This window comes from Papaver somniferum, chromosome 11 (assembly GCF_003573695.1).
Source record: "Papaver somniferum cultivar HN1 chromosome 11, ASM357369v1, whole genome shotgun sequence".
NCBI classification, from domain to species: domain Eukaryota; kingdom Viridiplantae; phylum Streptophyta; class Magnoliopsida; order Ranunculales; family Papaveraceae; genus Papaver; species Papaver somniferum.
In genome coordinates, this window is record NC_039368.1 from 24,221,639 (window position 1) to 24,245,662 (window position 24,024).

The following is a 24,024-nucleotide window of genomic DNA, read 5'->3' on the forward strand; positions in this document are numbered from 1 at the left end:
GATGAATTTGATTTTTCTTGTTCAGGAGGAGGTTGTTTCGGATTCAATCTTGTCTTTTTCTTTGTCTTCACCATAGTTTTATGCAATGAATTTAATCGATGATGGAATTTTTTTTGAATCGATGATTAATCATTTTAAGCGAAGAAGAGAAGAAGATGTAGAATAAAAGAAAGAGATGAGACGAGGAGAAGGAGACGAATACCGACTGATTTTTTCAGTTTTTTCTTCTTAATTAGATTAATTAGTTAATGGAAGGATAAAAGAAGAACAAGTAAAATTTATTAAGGGTATTTTTGAACCTGTAGATAGATTAGGTCCCCATATCCACATTTTGGTTATAGCTATCATATTAAGCCCCAAAAACTAAGCCTAGTGCAACCCCGATAATAGGATTCATAAAGAGAGAGAGGCTGGAAGAGGGAAAAAGAATTATAATCTGCATCCTATTTCTTGAATCAAAGATTGAATGAATTTAGAGACATAAATACATTACAATTGGTGGGAAAAATGAATAAAAACGCAAAACAATATTAGGTAATAATAATGAATGAGAATAAAAACTCTTGCTACAAAGACAATTTTTCTTAATATCTCTCTGCCTCTTATACAATATATATCTTCTGTCGTCGTCGCCACTCATTCGGACATTGACCTTTCACTATCTCAACTTCTTTCTTATTCAAACACACTCCATTCACCATCTCCAGATATCTTAATAATCGAGGAAGAGATGGGAAAAGAATCTATTATGAACTTAGATGGTGTATGGGGGTGGTTTTGGCAAGTCCTTGACAATACCACAAAGTTCAACGTTATCGGGAACGTTGTATTCATCTCTTAGTGATCTGGCCGGTGAAGTGACGCTAAAGTACAATTGTTGTCCCAAATAGTGCCTCTCCCAGAGGGTGGACCTTAAGTTCCACATACCTGCATTATCAAAAGTGAGCATTATGGCCGCCCAGCAACCTGGGTAAACCTGAATTGTATGCCTGCTCACAGCATCAAGCAGGTTGTAGTTCTTCCTCTTCTCTGGAGTCCACTGCCCGGCTTCAATTGCAACAGCAAAGAAGGAGTAACCATCCAAGTGCCATGTCTGGATTGACTTTTCGTTGTTCACGAATATGATCTCAATGAAGTCACGGAAAGTTGCGTTGAGAACGTTAGGCTTAACAACGATCTTAGTGGCACTCTCTGGGGTTGGGTCATCGACAATAGAGTTGTACTCGAAATCTTTTTTAGGTGCTTCGTAGTATTCTGAAAGCTTCATAGGGGTTTCAGGATCAGTGTGTGAGACACCATTGATGGCATAACGAAGCTTACCATCAACGGTAGCGGCAGAGTTGACGATCTTAATGGTGCGAGTGATGTTGATGCCACCATAATGGTATGAACCTTGTGGGTTTGGACGTGCAGCACTTGCGGTAAGGTTCCATCTGAAGGAACGGAACTGGTTGAGCGAGTATACAATACCTGTGGGTCCTTCAGGAATCTGAGGAGATGGAGGACCACTACCACCTTCGTAACTGACGACACCAGTTGCGGTGTAAACCTCCTTAAGGAATCTGGATGAAGCAACCATGTAATAATCTTTGGGTGTCTGATCTGCTGTGACCAACACCGAAAGACACTGGCCGACGTGAATATCTAGAGCATCGTATACGTTCTGAACCACGTGAGAACCATCCATCTCAACCAACTTCATGGAATGACCTTGAATCCTGAAATTCAAGGAAGTCTTGATACCAACGTTGCAAATTCTGTACCTGTAAGTCTTACCAGGCTTCATGGTGAAGAGTGGTTTGTCGTTGTCGGTACCGTTACCTGATTTACCGTTGATGAGAATACCATCGGGTCTGTTAATAGATTTACCCCCATCTAAGATCTTCTTAAGATCAGCATGGCTACTTTTATACCAATCACCAATGAGGACGGTGAAATCATCTTCCGGGACATCAAAGGGGACGGGAATAAGGTCACGACTGTTAACGCGGAGACCACCGAACCCACCAACCGCTCTATGGAATGCGGCGGTAGGGAAGTAAAAGTAACTACCAATCTGATCCTTGACTTGGAAATGATAGGTGAAGTTTTTACCAGGTTGGATTGGGCAGTTAGTACCGGGCATACCATCTTGCCATGAATTCTTCCTGTGTTGAATACCATTCCATGTGAACAGAAGAGGCTCATCAAGATTGTTGAAAACATTAATGACAATATTGTTGTTGGTGGTGGAATTGATGTTTGGACCAGGGAATTCGTTGTTAATAAGAATTCCTTGCTGTGGAACTCCAAGAGGAGAAATCGTACCGTAACTCACATTCCATGTAAAGAATAGATATGGATCTTCAGCTTTGATCAAAGTTGTTGCTGATAGAATACATAACACCAAGAACGTTAGACGGAGAGTCATTTCTCTTTGGCTTCTTTCTTCTCCAATCAGATCCGTAATGTGTTTATGAAATGACTTTGAGGAATCCAGTCTCAGTTTAATTCCTATATATACTGAAATGGTTTTCTTGTTCTTACAAAACGCGGGAACTACGGATTGCCTACAGTTCAGGCCTGGTTGTCCTTATATTTCTCTTTCGTGTTTTATTTTTCTTAGAATAACTGTACGTTGTCTTGTGGAATCAATAGTTTGACCTGTTTAAAAAGGTCAAATTCTGATGAGAAATTGTTGGGAAGATGTGGCTTTCATGTTTCTTATGATGTTTTGGCCAATTTTAGTCTGGAGAAGTAGTAACCATTTTTAGATGCGAAACACAGAATTACATGAATCCCCTCTTACATTCTTAGAAAATAAGATGGTTCAGTACTCCAGGACATTTGGAAGAGAAGGCACACAAGAGGGCGTAGGTATAGCCTTATGTTGAACGCATATAGAAATCATGATTCATTGCCGGCTTCTCTTAAATTCCAAAAGGCATCTAAATTAGAAGAGAAACTACTTGAGCCTTACAGACCTGGGGAAGGCTCTTCCCGTTACATCACTATAGAAAACACTGCAAAAAAAAAAACATGGGAAATGTCCAGCCTAATACATTCATACGCTGTTTTTTTGCCAAAATATCAGTAGCACAATTTAGTTCACTTTGAATGACATGATCAAAAAAGGAGGACAACTCACGAATGTCCCTCAGGACACCCCTACAAAACCAACTACTTTGAAACAGATCATTACAGATATTAACAGCATACTTAAAGAGCCACTTTCTACAACCAGGTTCTTCACTCCCATGTTGAAAGCTAGTTTCATACCATAACCATAGCTCTGCAACATTGTTAAAATTGTGATAGATAAACTTGACAAAAGCTGCCAGAAAAGCACCATCATCTGAGGGGAGACTACCGCCAATACCTGCCTTACCTGCATCATTAGAAGCCTCATCTTCATTAAGCTTAACAAAATCCATGCCAGGAGGAAACCACTAATATACTGTTCCATGTTCAATCACAATCTATCGTTGTTATGCAAACATGCAAAAAATCAGTTCTTCACCGCGGTATCAACACATAACCCATCAGGCCTCTACGTACTACAAGAGTATATATGATTGTCTTGTCCACATAAGAGCCTAAACTAAGATAGGATTCAGTTATACATTCATCAATGGAAGCAAATTCAGTATTTACATCCTACTGCCAACTCTTTTAACATACATAATTTTAGGTACTAACCTGTGTTATTTTTATTCCAGAATTCTTCTCATCATTGCTAGAATTTGACAAGAATCCAACTCATTATCCGCTGTATCAGCACTTTTACTACCTCCACTGTCAGAATCAGTTTCTTCTGCCACTTCCACTTCTTCATTTGCAGTAGTTAGGTTGCCTACCTTCTCTTGTGATGAAATATCCAGTTCCAAATTACTTAGAGATGCAGTTTCATCTTTTGATGTTCCATCAGCCTGGATCTTGTTTTTTTCACTCATTCTTAGTGAAACAAGTCTTTGTGGTGAAGTGGTTACGAATTCGTTGACATTTTGACCCATACAACAGACAACAACATCCCCAACACTCACAGGAGAAATTTTGGATGTAGGCCTTCCCGTAAGCTCTTCAAGTTTCTTTGCCATATATTTACTAATTGGAGTTTTACCATCCTCATCACTATCACTAGTTACTGTCTCTGAAAGCCTCTTTCTTTTTAATACTGATGAAGATAATGGGATATCAACCGCTTTGCATATGATGCCATATTCCTCATCTTTCTGACCAAAAAAGGATCGTTTTGAGGTTGTCATACATTTTGTAGAATTTGAACATCTTTCAACTGTAATGTCAGTTGAAACATTCAGCTTTTGTCTGTCACAAGTATGCTTTTCCATCATTTCTGTATCATCCTCATTTTTATTGATCTGAATATTACCTGCTGGTTAAACTATCTGGCTTAAGCAGAGCTATCTCTCTCTTTTCTAACTCAATATTTATCTCCTTATTTTCTCTATTTTCCAACTCCATGCTGAATAGTGAAGAAGCTTTCTCCTTGTCTCCATTCAAATTTACTAAAGGCTCTGATTGCCTTTCAATAGATATAGAGGCTGCGAAAAAATTAGCAAACGAAGATAAGATGTTAAACGACTAATAAAATGCAAGCAACTTGTTGACAAGGGTCTTTGATTCATTGTATTCACTTTCTAGTATCCAGTAGAGGAAACAACATAGAAATCTGAACCTTGCTTACACACAAAGTTACTGAACATAGTCTAATGGATACATTCTGTTACTTTGAAGATACATTGTTGAATTTTTAAGGGAAGAACTGGAAATATCTCTAACAGTTTTCTAATGAATTTTTAGTGCAAACAGAATGTACAATAATTTACGGCTCTTGCAAAAGACTGCAGGTCCCTCCACAGGTAAATCAACTTTAAAAAGGAATACCATGTGGAGACACTAATCAACATATTCTACTAAAAGTTAGAATTCTGTTATATTAGTAAAAGTAGAATTATATGAGATAGAAATCCAACGTATGAGGACTATCAGATGTGAATGATGATTCAAAATAAATAAAAACTACAACAATGCATAAAGATAACTTCGACCCAGCTAATACTGTAAATTACATTTTAACCAAATGAACAACTCTGACAAAGAATTCAGCAAAAGGGACAGAGGTTCAGCTAGTAGGCTAGTTAAATAAGCACCAAAGACGTAGAAAGTATGAAGTTGCAAAGTACGAAGTTAACGGCAGCTGATAGATATCATATGCAATTTTAGCATTTGGGCTATAGCTAGCAACTACTTACTGTCTTAACTACACTTGCCACTTGAAGTATAGGACAGAAAATAAACAAGAAAAAGCTAGCTGGCGATTTCAATTTTGTAGACGAGGGACAGCCATTGGTCAACTAGACATAAGAGCATCTATATTGTCACATGAAGGGTAGTGGTTGTTAGATGGTTATAAAGAGTCCTCTTCCATTTATATACAAGTTTAGTTAAACAGAAGTCTAAGTAAATTAGTGTTCGCATTCATAAAAATTATTGTGAATCAATAGACAACAGCCAACGCACGAGTACATATATGATCATGAACCCCACCAAGAATATATTATCATAATCATAGAGCGAATTAATGGTCGGTGGATAGAGAAAGAACGAAAATGTCTATATGACGCTAATGACTGATAAGGGTGTCAATTTTCCAATTAAGGTTCACATGAACACTAAGAATAACAAGAGAGTGAAGGTGAAAATTTTATGAACAAAACTGATACATAGTATCTATAGAGAAGTACCGCATTCATACCTGAGACATGCTCATCTCTGTTTACATCAGGATAGGAACACATTTTGCTCTCTCTACTGAGCTGAACGCATTCTGCTGCTCCTTCATCATTTTTAAGTTTCTTATTACATTCAACAAAAGTCTTAATTACCTCTTGCAAGCAAGAGATTCTTTCTTCTGCTTTCTTTTCTCTATAGCACAAAATCTTTCGATTTTCAGCTAGACTTGTAATCTGCTCTCTTAGTCCCTTCAATGTTGTCTTGTAGCCTTCGCGCTCATCCTGAAGAACACCCATAATCGATGCTAAGTCCTTCAACTTACTCTCATATCCAAGACACTCCATTTCCTTCTCCTTTAACTCCACTGATAAACTATGACAATTAACTTTATAATCGGTCAATTCTTTCAGATGCAAGGCTGTTTGACTCTCCAATTCCGTAAATTTGGATATTAGAATTTTAGTGTCACCGTCCGCACTTCTTTTCTCATGCCTCAAATCTGTAATCTCCTTATTAAGCTTATCAATAGATTCAATACATATTCCGCCGTCGACACTTTTAGCATTCCTATTATCTTTTTCTAAGCTCTCGACCCTTTCATACAGCTCAATGCATGTTCTCTTGTACTCATTCAGGTCATTTTCAAGCGAAACCCCTATTTCTTTATTCTCCTTAAACCTCACATACATCTCATTGTACTTAGTTTTATAGTCTTTTAATTTTTCCTCCAAACTAACTTGATTCTTCTGCCTTGATTCTGCTTGTGCCGCCAATTCCTTGCATCTTCTCTTGAACTCCTCTATCTGTTTGTTTAATTTGTCGCACGTTGCCTTGTACTTACTGAGCTCATCATTTTCAGTTGTGGAAACCCCATTTGTTTAGTCCTTCAACTTGCCCTCAACTATGTAAGCATCCAATTTCTTCTCCTGAAGTTGCACATATAACGCATCATACTTCATTTTATAATCATCCAATTGTTCTTTCTGAAACCCACATTCACTCTGCAACACAAAGAATTTTCTCTTCCAGAAATCAACTTCCTCTTCTACTTTTCTTTTCTCACACTTCAAGTACTCAACTATTCTATCCATTATCTCTGCAAAAACAGTTGAAAACTTGAAAATTTATCCAGAGCAAGGTCTTTTAGAGGAACCCTACAAACAAATCTCATGGATGGACTAATGGGTTTCAGGACATAATATTTACAAAAACAAGATGTAAAACGTAGTGCAGAAAACCCTATTTTTGAAGTAGAAGATAAAGATTCAAGAAATCTTAAACCCTCTACAGAAGTATTAGTTACAAAAGTTTAAGCATTCTGAAACCCTTAAAAGAGAAACAGCGTATGGACAACGGAGAGAAGCAGAGAGATACTTACAGAAGTCAGAAAGTTGTACTGAGAGACTGAAGAAGGTGAAGAAGCAGCAACAAGAGTTACCTTCTCAATAAAATCTTCCTTTTTCTCGATAAAATAAAATAAAAGTAAAGTGGTAGCTTACTAAATATCGCTGACAGGGACGGCTATATAAAGTGAAGCGAAGGGACGTTTTTACTATTTTACTTGCTGTTTCAACATATTTACTTACTGTTTAACTTTACAAGAAAAAAAAAAGAATCTTTTATATCTTTTTCTTTTTGAAAAAGGCATTTCGTTAGGGCAGTTCTTATGATAATGTACGAACGAAAATATTTGATCAGCCAGGTGGATTGGTAAATTCGTTTTTCTATTAGGATAACATTCCGTTGGCGGCCTTATATTAGATGTGTGGATCGACATGAACCGCCGGCGTCCACACTTTACTCGCGCGAATTAGTTACACCTGCCCAGTGCTCCTATTACTCATTAGTTTTACATAAAATTAGATTATAATAATAATCTTGAAAAAGCTATATTGATAAAGTATTGATGATAATAATATTATAATATTTATAAAAGATAAACAATACATAAGTTTATTATAATAATAATATTTACAAAAGTCATACTCTTCGGATTGTAACCCGACTCCTTCCTGTCCCTGTGTAATTCATACTTTTTAGTTTTCAATAAAAGCCCCTTATGGCTCCTCTTTAATAAAGGCATACATATAATAATAATAATAATAATATGGTGTCTGTCGTTGTTACTTCACCTGCCAGCAGGTTTACTTCATCCGCGCGGTTCTACATTAAGCGCGTGTTTAGTCTACTGCCGCAGTGAACAAACCCTCAAATTTGTTGGTTTGCCCGTATGTTTTTCATGTTTGTTGAGACCATAGTGGGAGCAAAATGAACAAACTACAAGTTTGTTGAGTCCATAGGAACTGCTCCTAAGCAAAAAACTAGGCCTCAGCCATAGTTGGCATTACAAAAGGAGTAGAGACATCTAATATGGAGCCATGAGTAGGTCTCCTAATATTAGATTTATCTACTGATAAATGATGCAAAATACAAGCTGGAGGCATAGTCCCCCAATCTAAAACAGAGTTTACAAACCTTACAGATTTAGATAAGATATCTGCAACTATGTTTCCTAATCTAGGAACAAAGAAAAAACCCAAAAAGTTAATACAAAGATTCGTTGTTCTATGTGAAAAAAGCGGGGTATAACAACCACACTCGATAATTCGTTTGGCAATTTGTATGGACTAAAGTCCAACATAATTCCGAGAGCACCAACTCAAAAGTGAAACTCAATCAAGAAATATATCAAAGCGTTTTATCTCTTTTTAAATACAATTAGCAAATCGAATAGATAGAAATCCTTGAGCCTGATTGATATGAGAGATAACTTGGATGGTAGCAAAGACCAATGCGCAAGTGTCAATCAAGTTATATCCAACAAACAAGGTCAGATTTATCAACTGTGATTGAACTACGCACAACCTGTGATATTTCAAGGAATATATACACATCTAGGCCTGTTTTGGTACCTCATTTTCAAATCTAGGCCACTTCTTTTATTTCATACAAATCTAGACCAATTAAACGGCATCCAATTCCGTTATCCCAGTCAATATATCTCGTTGACCGGTCAATATCTCGTCAAAATCTCGGTAAATGATATATCATGGATGGGTTAAGATTACAATTATGCCCTTTATACATGTGGGCTTGTGCAGCGTTCATTTAAGATCTAGAAATCTCGGTGATTTCCAACGGCTATGATTCTCAAAATCTAACCATCTCAGATTTAACTTTTGTAGTGGGTTTTGTTGCTGAAAAGAGATATTGTCGACGGGTTGGAAAGGAAGAAGATGTCGTGGTGTTGGTGTTGTTAAATTGAAGTAGAATTTAGGGGTTGAAGTCAGATTCAAGATTGTGGTTGTGCTTCAAATAGGGGTTTGATAGTTGTAGGAATTGAAACAAAAAATTGAGCTTCGGTTACAGCAGTTGATGCTGAGTTAAATGTGAGAGATGAAGATCGAGGGAGATCTAAATTTTTGCCGAGAAACAGATAAAGAAGTCTACACTGCTTTTGGTTGTCTAGATCTCTATTATTTGATTATATTATTGTGGTTTATGCAGAGAATCGAAAGTTTGTTAGGCCCTGAAGACAACAAGTCAAGAACATTGTAAGTTTTTGTTAAACTCTAATTCAGACCATTCTTTAGTATTTTGAGTCATGAGGTTTGATTTTTGGGAATTTTCGAAAGATTGGCTTATGATAAAAGATGTTTGTTCGTGTAGGAATTATGGGTTTGTTTTGAATTCGTAAGTAATTGCAAGGAAGGAGATGAGACAGGGTTAGAAGAGCATATCAATTCATCTTTGCTGATATCAATTCGTGCACACAACTTGTTTGAGGAAATTCTTGAGTGCTAGACACTGGTGTGCAAGTATACACCAGCTAGACATTCGATCTATCATTACTATGTGCAAGAAAAATTATTACCGGTAATTTTTAAGCATATTTTGTTTGGTAGTATTCTAGGTTTATTGTGATGGGTTAATGAGCTTATAAAAGAAACTTGGTTGTTTTATACAGGATGGAAGATCAACAAAGTAAGAGCAATGTCAGGACTCCAATACCTTAGCTACGTACTAGGATAACATCAAATCCCGTATTTTAGCTAACACTGTACAGAATGCTAACATGTCCACCAAGCAGCTGTTGTCCCTAAAGAGAGAAAGGAATATGCAAGCTAATGAAGATAAGGAATGGCTCTGGGCCGAACTTCAGGTGAACATACTCGGAAAACTTTATATTATGGTCGTCTATTTTGTGTGACATATGATTCGTTTGTGTGACTTATGTACAGAGTTACAAGTTTTTGTTTTATCTGTTTCAGGGTTCAGTCATAATACATTAACGTTATAAAAAACCTACCCTCTTTGTTGCTCGTTGAAAATTTAGGAACAACAAAGCTAAATGAAAGAAATTTCACTAAACATCCAACGATAGAGATACAAATCCTCTTGCAGAAAAACCCAGTGTGTTAATTGAAGGGGACTAGAGGATCATATGAAATTTAGGATAGTGAAGAGCATCAGGTAAGCTCACAGATCTGATATGTATGGGTTTAAGTTCTGGAGAAGTAATTTCTATTTGTGACGACCTCAATCCTGTAACCCCCATCAGTTTATACATTCATGTCTAATTATTTCAGACTCGTATATTTATCAGGAACTTTCTGATCGCAATGTCAAGAGTTGGAACCGCCACCAACAAGTGAAACACACAATGGACATGAAGAACTACTTTCGAAGCAAAGCTGATATGGTAATGTTGATGGTGGTTTTTAGCTTAGGGTTAAAATCGTAAAACCTTACATCTGACATGACGTCACTAGGACCACTAGCGCATTTATTGAATCATTCAACACGCCTACGTAAGAATTACCAGGATACCTTTTTTTTTTTACATATATATGTGTCATGTTCTACGGCAGAACCCTTAGTATTGACCGACATCACCTTTGTACACCAAACTCTAAATTCTTACACCACCGCGCCAAGGCATGTCAACCATGCCAGCCACGTCTCCGCGCCAAGGAATGCCAACCATGCTAGCCACATCTCCGTGCCAAGGCATGCCAGCCGCACCACCGTGCCAATGGCAAACCATGCCAGCCACGTCTCTGCGCCAAAGCATGCCAGCCGCGCCACCGTGCCAATGGAAAGCCGTGTCAGCCACATCTCCGCGCCAAGGCATGTCAACCATGCCAGCCACGATTCCATGCCAAAGCCATGCCGACCCTGCTACATGCCGCTGGCTGCCAAAACGAAGGCGTGCGACAATCAACGACCATCCTTCCATCTTAGATGCAAATCTTAGCCGTCCAAGGTCACCAACCAACGCATGGTAACCTTTGGCCCAACGCCAAAACCCTAGTTTTGGCCATGCCTAAACCGCGCCATGGCATGCTGTGCCAGCCACCTTGCCGCGCCTAAACCATACCATGCGGGCCTTCCCCTCACGGCTGCCAAAATGAAGGCGTGCGACAAACAAAGGCCACCCTTCCATCTTAGATGCAAATCTTAATCGTCCAAGGTCACCAACCAACGCATGGTAACCTTTGGCCCAACGCCAAAACCCTAGATTTTGCCACGCCTAAACCGCGCCAAGGCATGCCACATGTGTCAATGGCATGCCGTGCCAGCCACCTTGTCGCGCCTAAACCATACCATCCGGCCTTCCCCTCACGGTTGCCAAAACGAAGGTTTGCGACAATCAACGGTCACCCTTCCATCTTAGATGCAAATCTTAGCCGTCCAAGGTCACCAACAAACGCATTGGTAACCTTTGGCCCAACGCCAAAACCCTAGTTTTGGCCACGCCTAAATCGCACCAAGGCATGCCGACTATGCCACATGTGCCAATGGCATGCCGTGCCAGCCACCTTGCTGCGCCTAAATCATACCATGTCGGTCTTCCCTTCACGACTTCCAAAACGAAGGCTTGCAACAATCGACGGCCACATTTCCATCTAACACGCAAATCTTAGCCGTCCAAGGTTACTAGCTAACGCAGGGCAACCTTTTGGCTCGACGCCAAGCCCTAGTTTTGGTCGCGCCCAAACAATGCCAAAACCCTAACTTTTGGCCACGCCTAAACTAGGTCATATTAAAGCCATGCCCATCCATGCTTTCATGCTACTGGCTACCAAACGAAAGTTTGCAATAATCAACGGCTACCCTTCCTCTCAAGATGCAAAATCTCGACCGTCAAGGGTCACCACCGAGCCGGCAAGTCTCCCAAGCTCAACTTGCCAAACAACAACAACATGCTACATGTTTTCCACGAAAACACTCGAGACATCAACACATGTCACAAACTGGGGGATGCTCATTGGGCATTGGTTTGGCGGCTTACAGCGTGCGGCGTACACTACGCCCGTTACAAGACAATGTCATAAGGATGAGGCGGTTAGTAAATACAGGGAGTAATGGTAAAACGCTTTCTTTTATGGAATATCAATTCCAGGCGTTACCGGTTACCACCTCCTCCCATTTACTCATTTGTTTTCCATTTCTTACGAGACCAGAGTACGTTTCACTTCGACTTGTATAAATAGGTCTTACCTATTTCCACCGAACAACAAGTTCTGGTCAGGAGCATACAACACTCAGAAAACGTTTGTTATCTTTCCCATCTGTTAGCTTCCCACTTTCTGATGCAAGTCACAAAACAACTACTCTTCCAGGATCAACTATTCTGGTCTCAACACTCTCTTCGCTTCCCTCCCCAAAACCAACCCTTCTCCTCCTCTTTGTGACCGAAGCAAGTCTGGAACGACCATTTCTTGGTTTAGGCCGGATTTGTACAGATTGATCTCTTGAATCTAAAGTACTCCCTTGTAGTACATTGTTTAGGGTTTAGACTTGTTTCTCACCCACACACCCGAAATTACCGAAATCAGCAGAAACCGTTTTCACCCTCAAACAATTGACGACCACAGTGGGAGATTGATCTTTCGGTTACAATTTCAAATTTCAATCCTCGATCTCATATTTCGACCCAGACGTCAGGACGGTAGAATCCAAACGACCGCTCAGGGATCGACGGCTCAGTTACCAGACGGCCCGGTTACCAGTCATGACACAACAAGGGATAACTGGGGACTTTGCACAGTCACGACGGTGCTTCCCACAAAACTCGGTCTTACACCCGGGAGATTCCTTATCATCAGGAGATCCGAAAAACCGAGTAAGTCTTGCTAGACAAAATACATGGTCTACTACTTCAAATCTTCACAGGGGAGATAAAAAACCGATAGCCATATTTTTCTCGTGCTTCATGCTTTCTACTATCGCACAACATTCACAATTCCATGACTTCCCTGGGGTACTCATGCAACTTATATTCATAACCAAAAACATCAATATTTTAAAACAGTTCATTCCAAATAATAATCCAAAACCCGCAGGGGTAATACTTGTCTATCAACCCAAAAATCCAGAAAATCAAAACCATAAACCAAGCGTTTTGTTTGCCTTTCAAAAAACAACAGTCACCTACCTGTACGTGCCTACTTTGCATAATAATGATTACCAGTCACTATTCATGAGGTAGCCGACGTTACTACGGTGATATTCAAAGAGGAATTGTTTATGACGAAGTGTTTCTACAAGTTTATGAAAGGAATACCCACGGTTAGGGTTTACACCAGTTCAGAAGAACAATATTTCTACAGATTTATGGAGGGCATGCATATGGCTAGGGTTTGCACCAACACAAGAAAACAAGAAGAAAAAAAAATTAAAAGAGAAACGCTGGAGTACATAGCTGAAATATGCTTGCCCACTTTATCGTTATTGCGCTACCGCTAACACCAGGACATGAGAAAAAAGATATGAGATAAAAAGGAGAGCCAACCCCTTTCATACGCATAACACTTTTGGAATTTGAATAAGGAAATGATTTCCTATTTGAGCTGCTATGGAAAGAAGCAACTGGGCTCACAAGAACAAGTCCGCGCCACGCCAAGCCAACGTCGTGCCAAGCCAACAATCCGCGCCATGCCCAGCCGACAGTCCGCGCCATACCAAATCCAAACCAGCGTACATGCCAAGCCAGCGTCCCCGCCAAGCCATCGCCCATTCCAAGCCGATCCAGCGCTAACAACTTGCATCTTTGCAGCGCCAGCAGCTTGCATCCTTCCAGCGCTAACAACTTGCATCTTTACAGCAGCTTGCACCTTTCCAGCGCCAACATCTTGCATCCTTTCCAGCGCTAACAGCTTGCATCTTTACAGAAGCTTGCATCTTAGCTTGCATCCTTTCCAGCGCTAACAACTTGCATCTTTACAGCAGCTTGCATCTTCCCTGCGCCAGCAGCTTGCATCCTTCCAGCGTTTCTCTTGAACGCCCAATAGAAGGGAATCAACTATCTAATCTCATTACACGAAAAGATCAGGAACGACTTCTCCAAAATCGAAGCAAAGAAAAATCAGCAACCCCCGTGAGTTCACAAAGACTCTTTTCCCTGTCAGGAGATGCATGATTTCTGGGGACTTCTCCCACAAAATCGTGCAGTCTATGATGAAACATTTATGTGAGATTCTATATTTTCCCAAGGCACAACGTCAAGGCATATTTGCAGCCCTCAATCGCACTGCATCAGGGAAGCAGCTGTTTCCCACCAGAGAAGTCGTTCCAAAACCCCAACCTCTCTTGGAAAGCACGATTGATAGATGGAACTGGGGACTCCTAACCATTGTTCGCTTGAAGGGTGTCAAGTTTGACAGCACACTGATGGGTTTTCAAAGTTGTTGTAGTAATAAATAGAGTTCGTTCAAGACTTGTGAAGGTTGTGCTTTTAGATTTAAATTTTAAAACTAAAGAAAATAAAGCAAATTAAAACTGATTATATTAGAGAGACCGGGGTTCAGGATTTCACCATTCACCAAAATTCATGTAATTTAATGTTAATTTTTTATCATGCAATTATATACAATATAACTCCAATCAAAAGAAATTGTGATTCTAATCATTGCCTAAATTAGATTTTCAAAACATCAATTGTTAATCGCAAGCATGAAGTATCAAAAGCCCTAAACTAAGCATACTTCATCAAGAGAAAACACAACTAATTAATAAAAATCATTACTCAATTTTCATTCGGTGCAAATAATCACAAAAGAATTGCATAAATAAATTTTACCACATAACTTTTGGAAGAATGGCTTCCTCCATCGCCCCGGAAGATTGGGTTTAGCTCATCATGATGTTGGAAACACGCTCAAAAATTGATTTCATTGCTCAAAGTAGGTGTACAAATGATGAAATGGATAAAATGATGAAAATTGGGTGTTTGCAACGTTTAGAATTGTTGCAAAAACACTGTTACAAAGAACGATAGAAAAGAACTGTTGTTGTTGTAACTCTGCGACCCTCACGTGGCTGTCGTTGTCACTGTTCATAAACGACTTCCTCTGGCGGTGTTTTGTTCTTCGTGTTATTGGTGCAGCAGCAGAAATAAAGTTCTGAAAATTCTTGATTCTGGCCTCCTGAGCTCTCCTCTCGACCCCAAACTCTCCGTCCCCCTTCTCTATGATCCCAACAATCTATTTATACTCCCCAGACTCATTTAATCATGCCATAATTCTCAATATTCTTCATTGAACTCGAACAGTAAAGAAAATATTCTGGTAATATTTTCTTCCCTGATTTAGCTTCTCACGCGTTTCTACATCTGCAAAATCTCCTTATTTATCTTTTCCAAGGTCCAAAGTGTTGCTCGAGTCATCAAACATGAGCATAACACGTTTAAATTCTCCAAAAACTCATGTAATCACGTGAACTGCTCCTCTCATGCACGTGATGTCATGTTTTCTTCTCACGGATTTTTCAGCCAAATTAGATCGAAACAAACACCCATACCAGCTCTGTTAGGACATATCACAACTACCCATGAAGTTTCAGCGATTGAATCGCACAAAAACTCCTCCAAAATCCGATCGAAAAATCTGCTAGAGAATGGAAATATTTTCCAGCCAAAATATTTTTTTGAAATGTTGAAGATGAAGTGCCCCTATCCTTTTCGGGGTGCGAATAGCAGATGGGTGTTGAGGACAAATTTGGGTGCTGAGGATGAATTTGGGCTACGCATAACCTTGGGTGTCCCTTACCCAAATCTGGGGTCCGTATAGCAAATGTCCTCCAGGGGTCCAAATAACACTTTTTGAGCAACTTTTTCCGCACAAGTGTATTTCTCCAAAAACACCTACACAAACATAAAAACACCATAATAAGTACAAAATTAAGCACTATCAATAGAGACACTGAGGACAATTCAGACACAAAAATGTGTCTATCAAATACCCCCAAACTTATTATTTGCTAGTCCTCGAGCAAATATAATATAGAAAATAAAAATGACTACACTTAGCACGTGCATCAAGTCGTTAAACCGCTAGGTGGCCCTAGCGGCGGAGTGTTGTCTCCGGAGGGTTTACCAGAGGTGTACCCATAAAACCATTACTCCAGACCCTAGCTATCTACGCAGAACCTTGGAAGGCACTAAAGAATCTCCTTGGTTGGCATACAATCATTGACTATAGGAGGAAGTACCCTGATGCGAAATTCCAATTGTTGTACACGAGTTTGCACTCAGCATACTAAAATTCATATATAAGTGACAGAGATCTACTCAGATAGTTTATGTACATAATAACCGAAGTCAACCAATCACATGGAAAGATGAAGAAGATGGATAAAGAGATGGCTAAAAGTGAACGGTGTTTCCCATATCTGTCTGAAGGCCTCTGCCAAGGTGAACCTATCCTAATGGACTGAGATACCGGTCTGACTAATATCAACACATATGGCATATACAAGGGGACCAGTGGTCGATAAACCTAACTCTAGGTCAACACAACTGGCATATACAAGGGCACCAGTAGTCGACTTTATTGAATTTATTCCGGTTGGTCTAATGGTCTGGTCTCTTTTTTTTTTTTTTTTTGTTGTATCTCAATACTATTCATCTATTCCACCCTAGCAAAGGAAACAACTTGAATCGTGTGCCCCACCAAATCACTTAAAAAATAAAAACAGAAGGATTAGGATTCAACGAGATATGGCGAAACTACCATGTTTTTTTTAATTCTAGCACCTGAGCTCTGTGCTTTTATGAATAGACTCTTTAGATGTTTCCATCTAATCAGATTGGTTCCTCAACTCCTACAACCAAGATGTTCCCATCCACTTAGATTGGTTAGTGCCAACCTTAATAAGCATAAATTTCTAAGCTCTGGAGTTTATTTATTGCAACTAAAAGTTTCTCCCATACCCCCAAACTTAAATCTCACACTGTCATCAATGTTCTAAAGATAAAATTAAAAGCATGAACAAGGAGAAATTGTTACCACTTGAAGCAAAAGAGTTAAGGAAAGATATTACTGTGTTGCATGAGCATGGCTTACCTCCCAGGAAGTGCTAAGTTTAAAGTCTTCAGCCAGACTAAGAAAGGATTAGTCACCACGAAGAATCATATAGCAGTAGCCGGAATAATTGCGGGTCATCTGAATCAAAAAGTGTTACCAAAACGAAAAGAAAATCGCAACAGACCATGAAGATATCGAACATACCCTTACTTAACTTTAAGATAACAATATCTAGTTGTGGTTCAGGTTCGGGTTCTATAACTGGGTCTAGATAAAAGGTTTTCATCGGCTGGATTTCCTCAAAGGAAGGATCCTGAAGGTCAGGTTGTAGAGTTTGGAAATACTCAACTAAGAATTTAGAAGAACATAAAAGTAACCTGAATAACTGGGGATCCTCTAAGTCAATCAAATTTTACTTACACGGCTGACCATAATGAACGTGGTGGTCTTCCTTAAACAAATGTGTCGACCCTAATCTCCTAAAGTAATTAGGTGTAGTCTCAAAACTCAATAATTGACACATCTGAAACTTATACGTTCCCACAATTGGTTGAAAAATATTTGGTGGGAAAACAAAGTCAATTTGGGTACTATCGCCTGGGTAAACCACATCAACCAGAGGATGGGTTTCTAACAACTGAACTTCTTCCTGGAAATTATTAGGTTCAGGAGATCTAGTATGAAGGTATTCTGGCACAATGGTTGAGGCACATATATCAAGTCCTAAGTGAGGGGACTTTCTGAGAGTTAAAGGTAAGGCACTACGAAAGTGATAATCACCCCCAAACTTAGAGTTTTCAGTGTCTCTAGATAGACTAGCCACAATCTCCCTAATTTCTAGATCATCAGATTCTTGAAAATAGTCAATTGATTCTTCTAAGTTATAATCAGCATCCTCACTTATCTCTAAGAGTTTATCTTCTTCTAAGACTAGCGTTTTTAACTCGCTAGACTCTAAAACAATATTCTCAGGGTAGACTCTTTCCTCTAAACCATTATTGGCTTCGCAAAAAGGAGATACTACATCGTCTAAAACGGGGATACTTCTAGTCAAATCCTCGTCCTTTTGAATAGGTGAATAATTACTAAAATTATTTGCATTTGAACTAGAAATAATATTATTATTGTAAAGCTCAATTAGAGTAACAAATTCCTGATCACTATGCCTATATGTGTCTGATTCTTCATCAACACTATCCTCATCATAATCATCATTATAATAATATGAAAATGGTTGAACCTCATCTAAACTAGTAGTGTTACCAATTCTAACCTCGTCATCTTGATTATGTGAATAAAAACTATCCTTATTTTCAAGGGTGGTATTGAGAACACTATATTGGAAGTTAAGACTATCTTGAGCAAATTTTTCCATAATCCTATTTGTAGTCTCATTAAATTGCTTGAGGGACTCTTCCAGAGACATCTTAGTTGACTGCTCTACGGACTCTTCTGGAAGCGGAATATTATAAGTCTCTTTCATAAATAAGTGAAACTTCTGTGTTGACTCATTGAAACTCTTGAGAGACTCTTCTAGAGAAATAGGAGGATCGTTTTGCTCGTATGACCTAAGGGTGTGTGAATATTAATTAGGCTCATCATGGTATGACCCATAACCTTCAAAAGGTGGATGTTCCCAACCAATATTCACACTATGGTCAAAGTAGTAATATCCATTTTGTTCAATTGGATATTCGTTGTATTGGCTATTGTACTAGTTTGACATTCTCAAAATAAACCCACTGACAAGGATGACTCTACCATAGCAAACCTACTGATTTCTAGCAAACAAAAAGAATGATGGCTCCACTTAGATTGTTTCTAGACCAGCTTCTAATCCTTCGAAAGGGAATTCGTTACAATTTAAGCAAACCCCTCTGGAATCAATCCGAGTTAAAGTATGTTGAATAGAGGCGAGGGAAGCTCGGTGGAGCTTTGATACCCAAGGCCTCACCGGTATTACAAGACGTCGCAGTCACGCATTCAACTTACAGAAACCGTCAAGAACTTCGAAGTATGCTTAAATGAGTAACCAATATTTTTCGAATGACTTTCCTGTTAAGCTCGTTACCCTATCGGTCTCGTTCTAGTCAAAATTTTAGGCTTAGGTTCGCGTTTGGTGTCGTTTTCCTAAGGAGGGCTAGAAGAGAACGGTGATGAAATCCGAACCCTTATCTTGTATGGCCAGTCCTTGCCCTTTACTAGGAAATTAAAGCAGCCGTTTTCAAGTCCTCAACATATATGCATACGAAGGAAGACAATAACTCGCTGACAGGGGATTCGCGAGTGTTTCGACAAACTTACCTCCCGTACCAGACGGGGGATGAACCTTTGTAGTCGATTCGGTCCACGACTCCTATGTCATGTACGAATCCGAGAGGCCGAGGCGATATCGTAATCGTCATCCTTCTCTGCAAACAATTTATATTTACACTACCCTTCCGTAGGGTTTAAAAATAATGTCCCAAAATTTAAAGTCCAAAGTCCAAAAAAAATAAAGTGCAAAAGAAAAAGGAAGTCTAAAAAAAAAATCTACAAAAAATAAAAATGTCTCTCTTTTTTTATAAAATAAAAAAAAATCTTCTTCTTTCGCTCCTTTCGCATTGCCTTTTACTCCAAGCCTTTAATTCACCAAAAGCTCTAGCAAACTTTTCTTTCGCTCCAAATTCCAAAATCTGAAAGGAAAAGACAAAAATCCAAAAACGTAAAGAAGAACAAATAAAATAAAAACCTAAAAAAAAAATCTAAAAACTCTAGCTTTAAGACAAGTCCGCGTCGGCGGCGCCAAAAATTTGATGGGTTTTCAAAGTTGTTGTAGTAATAAATAGAGTTCGTTCAAGACTTGTGAAGGTTGTGCTTTTAGATTTAAATTTTAAAACTAAAGAAAATAAACCAAATTAAAACTGATTATATTAGAGAGACCGGGGTTCAGGATTTCACCATTCACCAAAATTCATGTATTTTAATGTTAATTTTTTATCATGCAATTCTAGACAATATAACTCCAATCAAAAGAAATTGTGATTCTAATCATTGCCTAAATTAGATTTTCAAAACATCAATTGTTAATCGCAAGCATGAAGTATCAAAAGCCCTAAACTAAGCATACTTCATCAAGAGAAAACACAACTAGTTAATAAAAATCATTATCAATTTTCATTCGGTGCAAATAATCATAAAAGAATTGCATAAATAAATTTTACCACATAACTTTTGGAAAAATGGCTTCCTCCATCGCCCTGGAAGATTGGGTTTAGCTCATCATGATGTTGGAAACACGCTCAAAAATTGATTTCATTGCTCAAAGTAGGTGTACAAATGATGAAATGGATAAAACGATGAAAATTGGGTGTTTGCAACGTTTATAATTGTTCTAAAACACTGTTACAAAGAACGATAGAAAAGAACTGTTGTTGTTGTAACTCTGCGACCCTCACGTGGCTGTTATTGTCACTGTTCATAAACGACTGCCTCTGGTGGTCTTTTGTTCTTCGTGTTATTGGTGCAGCAGCAGAAACAAAGTTCTGAAAATTCTTGATTCTGGCCTCCTGAGCTCTCCTCTCGACCCCAAACTCTCCGTCCCCCTTCTCTATGATCCCAACAATCTATTTATACTCCCCAGCCTCATTTAATCACGCCATAATTCTCAATATTCTTCATTGAACTCGGGAAGTAAAGAAAATATTCTGGGAATATTTTCTTCCCTGATTTAGCTTCTCACGTGTTTCTACATCTGCAAAATCTCCTTATTTATCTTTTTCAAGGTCCAAAGTGTTGCTCGAGTCATCAAACATGAGCAGAACACGTTTAAATTCTCCAAAAACTCATGCAATCCCGTGAACTGCTCCTCTCATGCACGTGTTGTCCTGTTTTCTTCTCACGAATTTTTCATCCAAATTTGATAGAAACAAACACCCATACCAGCTCTGTTAGGACATATAACAACTACCCATGAAGTTTAAGCGATTGAATCGCACAAAAACTTCTCTTAAATCCGATCGAAAAATCTGCTAGAGAATGGAAAAATTTTCCCGCCAAAATATTTTTTTGAAATGTTGAAGATGAAGTGCCCCTATCCTTTTCTGGGGAGCGAATAGCAGATGGGTGCTGAGGACAAATTTGGGTGCTGAGGATGAATTTGGGTGCTGAGGATGAATTTGGGCTACGCATAACCTTGGGTGTCCCTTAGCCAAATCTGGGGTCCGTATAGCAAATGTCCTCCAGGGGTCCAAATAGCACTTTTTGAGCAACTTTTTCCGCACAAGTGTATTTCTCCAAAAACACCTACACAAACATAAAAACACCATAATAAGTAAAAAATCAAGCACTAGCAATAGAGACATGAGGACAATTCAGACACAAAAATGTGTCTATCACACACTGATTTACGCAGCCGCTCCGCTTCAACATCCTCCAGCAGCGACTCCGCTTCAACGATCACTTCGGCAGCCGCTCCACTTCAACGCTCGCTCCAGCAGCCGCTCCGTTTCAGCGTTCTCTTCATAAGATTCTCCAGGATCCGAAGACGAGGCTTCAACGTTCGGCTTCTTAAGTTTCAACATCTTCTCCAAGAGCCGAAGCTGCTTCAACGACGCTTCTTCCTGCAAAGGGTCGTACCACCTCGCTCCCCATGTCAAGGATCGTGATCACAGCCAACCAATCTTTGTACTCATGGACAGTTTACTCGCTTACGCATCCAGCCAATCCTTTTACTTCCACGGATGCCCGCACAAATCCATCCAATCCTTTTACTTCCACGAATGCCCATACAATTCCAACCAACCTACTTTGTTACCACGACAATGTTGTCTCTTCTGATTACATATGCTACCAAGAATTGTTGTCGCTCATTTGTTGATACCATCCAGAGCTTCACCACAACAGAAATCACTACAAAGATGGAAACATGTAAACCATACTTGAGGACTGGGGATATACACAGAATCCCTTCACTGTCAAAGCTCAGAAGACACGGTCAACCAAAAGGCCATAGCCGAAACAAGGTCATCTATTCTTCAAGGGTGCAGCGCAAGAATATCATCACCTCTCTGTCTAGAAGACGCCTTCAACATTTTACGAGGCCGTGGAGGATCCCAAGCCTGCTCAGAGGAAAACAACTTCAGAAACTGATTAAAATGCGACTGGGGACTTCTCTTCACAGTCCATCGACGACCATCAAAGACTCATGAGATAACTCCAGAGACGCGGCTGAAACATTTTCTTGAAGAAATAGAGGGAGCCATGATAAACAACATAACTCTCTCATTCCTACATCTTCGCTATCCAGAATATTTCGTCCATGTGATATCCTGAGCATCCCAGCGTCACAATCAGAAGAGTACGATAAGCTTGTATCAAATCACGTGGACGAGGATTCAAGCCGATGCAATGAAAATATGATACACATGGGGACTACCAGCATGAGACGCTTTCACTCCCCTCAACCAGGTTATTTCTGATTTCAACATCATCACTGTCGAAGTTTCACGAGCCGTAGGAATTTCTCAACACGAAGCCGTACATGTACACCGAAGACTTCAAGAGCACGCCACAAAGATACATTCACATATTCACCCATGCCATCGGATCAAACCGAAGTATAACTGGGGACTTCTTACCACATCTCATTCCATACAATAGTCCAAGATTCAGAAGATGGTTCGAAGGATGTTGCTTAGAACAAAGTCCTGGAAGACTTGATAGCATCACATCGGCAACGGAACGTCTCCCTATTTCATCCGGGGGCGCAAGAAGTTTTCGACCATACAATCATTCACAACACATCATCATCACGATCAGAAGGTCCAGGCACTGAACAACCTAAAGTCGAGGATAGACCGACACCGCAACCACAATCTCCAAGATTAACCCTGACATGATCGTTGCCGAGCATATATTCCATCCATCCGTCCCAAGAATGCAATGGAGTTTGGTAAATTTTGGAATTCACTGGAGAGACACTGCATACGAAAGCGCGGATACAAACGAGCAACAAAATACATAAGAATGTCAATACCTATTTTCATACGGACGGAGTTTCTATAGTTTTGCACAGAATAAAGTTCCCTTATTGCTCCATGAATGGGAACAGATGACTCGGCGCGACTATGCTACCCCGGGCCCGCAACATCCCTCTTGAATTCTTCCTGAGTTTCACTGTCGGGCCGTTTTCACCTCCTAAACGAGCCCAAAACCTAAATATTCCCTCGTAAGGAGATATGAAATTCTTTTCCGGTCAAATGGAGGGGAGGACCGTCAAAATCCGAGTTCGGACGAGAATTTTACAACGATTTTAGTAAGTAGTGCTAATTAGGGTTTCGTCATCCCAAATCCTGATTTCAACAAAGTTGCCAGGCGCCATCACTACCATTTGATAACCGAAGTTCCAGCGTCATCACCATCGTTTGGTAGCCGAAGTTCTGAAACCAGTTTACACCATTCTGCGGACTGAAGACAGTTTCCACCATTCCGTTGACCGAAGCCAGTTTCCTCAATTCCAAGCCGACCAACGCCTGTGGCTCCCATTCCAAGCCGACCAACGCCTGCGGCTCCCATTCCAAGCCGACAATATACATCTCACCACTTCACGGTCTAGCCAGCAACACCACAAGTAGAATCTATGCAAGTCCACCAACACGAGAATCACGAACTCTCCTTACCTCTCGAAAAAGGTTAGTCGGGTCTTCTTGACCATCTTTTCACGACTTGTCATTTCGATTTTGTCCTCGCATGTCACCATCTTATGCTTACCTCGCAACAATGCTCCTGTTCCGAGCTAAACAGGGGACTTAATGTTGATGGTGGTTTTTAGATTAGGGTTAAAATCGTAAAACCTTACATCTGACATGACTTCACTAGGACCACTAGCGCATTTATTGAATCATTCAACACGCCTACGTAAGAATTACCAGGGTACCTTTTTTTTACATATATATGTGTCATGTTCCACGGTAGAACCCTTAGTATTGACCGACATCACCTT

At 39.7% G+C, this 24,024-nt stretch overlaps 2 protein-coding genes and 1 long non-coding RNA gene across 3 annotated transcripts; 1 reads left to right on the forward strand and 2 right to left on the reverse strand.

Annotated features, from left to right (window-relative positions):
* Positions 1-450: 450 nt before the first annotated feature.
* LOC113322601 (L-ascorbate oxidase homolog) lies at positions 451-2,482 on the reverse strand. Its single transcript, XM_026570731.1, has one exon. The coding sequence runs from the start codon at positions 2,408-2,410 to the stop codon at positions 755-757; it is 1,656 nt and encodes a 551-aa protein (XP_026426516.1). The 5' UTR covers positions 2,411-2,482; the 3' UTR covers positions 451-754.
* A 572-nt stretch (positions 2,483-3,054) lies between these two features.
* On the reverse strand, positions 3,055-6,804 carry LOC113320087. Its single transcript, XM_026568023.1, has 3 exons — positions 5,756-6,804; positions 3,679-4,541; positions 3,055-3,367 (listed from the first exon to the last, which is right to left on the reverse strand). Exons 1-2 carry the CDS (start codon positions 6,420-6,422, stop codon positions 4,366-4,368), a joined length of 843 nt encoding a protein of 280 aa, XP_026423808.1. The 5' UTR covers positions 6,423-6,804; the 3' UTR covers positions 3,055-3,367; positions 3,679-4,365.
* A 2,151-nt stretch (positions 6,805-8,955) lies between these two features.
* On the forward strand, positions 8,956-10,554 carry LOC113323687. Its single transcript, XR_003347775.1, has 5 exons — positions 8,956-9,287; positions 9,403-9,609; positions 9,701-9,895; positions 10,005-10,206; positions 10,340-10,554. It is a non-coding gene; the product is annotated as an uncharacterized LOC113323687 (long non-coding RNA).
* Positions 10,555-24,024: the final 13,470 nt, after the last annotated feature.

What these genes read in the sequence shown, in the direction of transcription:
- LOC113322601 (XM_026570731.1), bottom strand. Translation starts at nt 2,410, where the DNA reads ATGACTCTCCGTCTAACGTTCTTGGTGTTATGTATTCTATCAGCAACA.
- LOC113320087 (XM_026568023.1), bottom strand. Translation starts at nt 6,422, where the DNA reads ATGTATGTGAGGTTTAAGGAGAATAAAGAAATAGGGGTTTCGCTTGAA. An exon ending in CAGAGATGAGCATGTCTCAG is followed by an intron (nt 4,542 to 5,755) that starts GTATGAATGCGG and finishes ATTTTTTCGCAG; the next exon opens with CCTCTATATCTATTGAAAGG.